At 46.3% G+C, this 1,988-nt stretch overlaps 2 protein-coding genes across 2 annotated transcripts in view; both read right to left on the reverse strand.

Annotated features, from left to right (window-relative positions):
* Positions 1-703: 703 nt before the first annotated feature.
* PHYSODRAFT_479309 (hypothetical protein) lies at positions 704-1,093 on the reverse strand (the record flags this gene model as incomplete). Its single annotated transcript, XM_009523031.1, has 2 exons — positions 704-820; positions 896-1,093. 2 exons carry the CDS (start codon positions 1,091-1,093, stop codon positions 704-706), a joined length of 315 nt encoding a protein of 104 aa, XP_009521326.1.
* A 762-nt stretch (positions 1,094-1,855) lies between these two features.
* PHYSODRAFT_478082 (hypothetical protein) overlaps positions 1,856-1,988 on the reverse strand; it is a gene marked incomplete at both ends in the record, with an annotated part of 1,190 nt that continues 1,057 nt past the window's right edge. Inside the window, one exon of the mRNA XM_009523032.1 lies at positions 1,856-1,972. Within this exon, the coding sequence (XP_009521327.1) occupies positions 1,856-1,972 (117 nt within the window). The remainder of the gene's footprint in view (positions 1,973-1,988) is intronic.

Raw genomic sequence — 1,988 nt, forward strand, 5'->3', positions numbered from 1 at the left:
CGAACATTTCCAAAGTCGACTTTCCGGTGACACCACGCTGCTCCATCGAGGTCAAGTAGCGCATACACTCCATAGTACTTAATACACTTAGATTGACAGGGCTTCGTAAAGGGACGATAGAGAACCACTGCGCGATACTCTCCCCATTAATTGCACCCAGCTCACGAAACGTACTAGTAAACAGGACTTGCCGTCGATCCGCCTCCGTATTCTCGTAGAGCCACTCTATGAAGCGAGATAAAGTTCGTAGATAGACGTACTTGGTGTTGTCAGAGGTGATACTTCCCAGCACTTGCTCAACGCGAGCATCGAGAGCTTCCATCGTTACTTAAACTGCGACTCTTGCCGATAGAAACTGTATCGAAATAGCATAGAAATATTTCTAGTTTTTGTTTCGTTCACTTTGCACGACGAATTCCATTTATCTATACTTCTACGGAAATCGCCGTGCGAATCTGCCACTTCGTATAGAATTCGGGGTGCAAATTGACCGGCGAATTCCACGAATGCAAAAATGCCAGATATACAAAAATCAAATGAAACTGTCAATAATGCAAAATGTAGTGGAATTCATCGTGCAGTTTGCACGAAGCATATTGTGCCGCACATTTGGTACACAGTGTGAAAGTAGAAACACTACCACTTCGAAGTAAATGTGTATTGTGTAAGCTTACCGCTACTCACCTACGTAATGGTAGCTAGTCTAGCTGGAGCTGTGCCTTGCATGCTCACGGGCGAGTGTTCTCCACGATAGTTGGTCAAGTCTATGCGCTCTTCCTTTACTCGACGTCGATGAGAACGGTAAACGATTCTTTACTTGCTCAAAAAGAAGGCCAGCCGAATCGAGAGAGCTGTGCGCTCGCAGGACCTCATCACTCGTCAGAAGTGCTTCAACGAAGCGCATCAGCCGCTGAAGCTCTGCAAGCCGGATCTTTTGTAGTCTTGAAGCCATATCGTGCTTTGATAGCTGCTTTAGTGGCGGTTGCCCAGCACACCATTGCTGCCACACAACGCGAACGGTTCTTGCGGGTAGCACAAACTCTCTTGGCACTTGATGAAAGCCCCCACCCCATGTGTAAAGCTCGGTGTGCATCGTTGCAGTAGCATTCACCGAGGACTCTGTCTGAGTGTGAAGGTACACTATCGCCGAGCGAACATTTCCAAAAGTCGACTTTCCGGTGACACCACGCTGCTCCATCGAGGTCAAGTAGCGCATACACTCCATAGTACTTAATACACTTAGATTGACAGGGCTTCGTAAAGGGACGATAGAGAACCACTGCGCGATACTCTCCCCATTAATTGCACCCAGCTCACGAAACGTACTAGTAAACAGGACTTGCCGTCGATCCGCCTCCGTATTCTCGTAGAGCCACTCTATGAAGCGAGATAAAGTTCGTAGATAGACGTACTTGGTGTTGTCAGAGGTGATACTTCCCAGCACTTGCTCAACGCGAGCATCGAGAGCTTCCATCGTTACTTAAACTGCGACTCTTGCCGATAGAAACTGTATCGAAATAGCATAGAAATATTTCTAGTTTTTGTTTCGTTCACTTTGCACGACGAATTCCATTTATCTATACTTCTACGGAAATCGCCGTGCGAATCTGCCACTTCGTATAGAATTCGGGGTGCAAATTGACCGGCGAATTCCACGAATGCAAAAATGCCAGATATACAAAAATCAAATGAAACTGTCAATAATGCAAAATGTAGTGGAATTCATCGTGCAGTTTGCACGAAGCATATTGTGCCGCACATTTGGTACACAGTGTGAAAGTAGAAACACTACCACTTCGAAGTAAATGTGTATTGTGTAAGCTTACCGCTACTCACCTACGTAATGGTAGCTAGTCTAGCTGGAGCTGTGCCTTGCATGCTCACGGGCGAGTGTTCTCCACGATAGTTGGTCAAGTCTATGCGCTCTTCCTTTACTCGACGTCGATGAGAACGGTAAACGATTCTTTACTTGCTCAAAAAAAAGGCCA

This window comes from Phytophthora sojae (genome assembly GCF_000149755.1).
Source record: "Phytophthora sojae unplaced genomic scaffold PHYSOscaffold_2, whole genome shotgun sequence".
Lineage (NCBI taxonomy): Eukaryota > Oomycota > Peronosporomycetes > Peronosporales > Peronosporaceae > Phytophthora > Phytophthora sojae.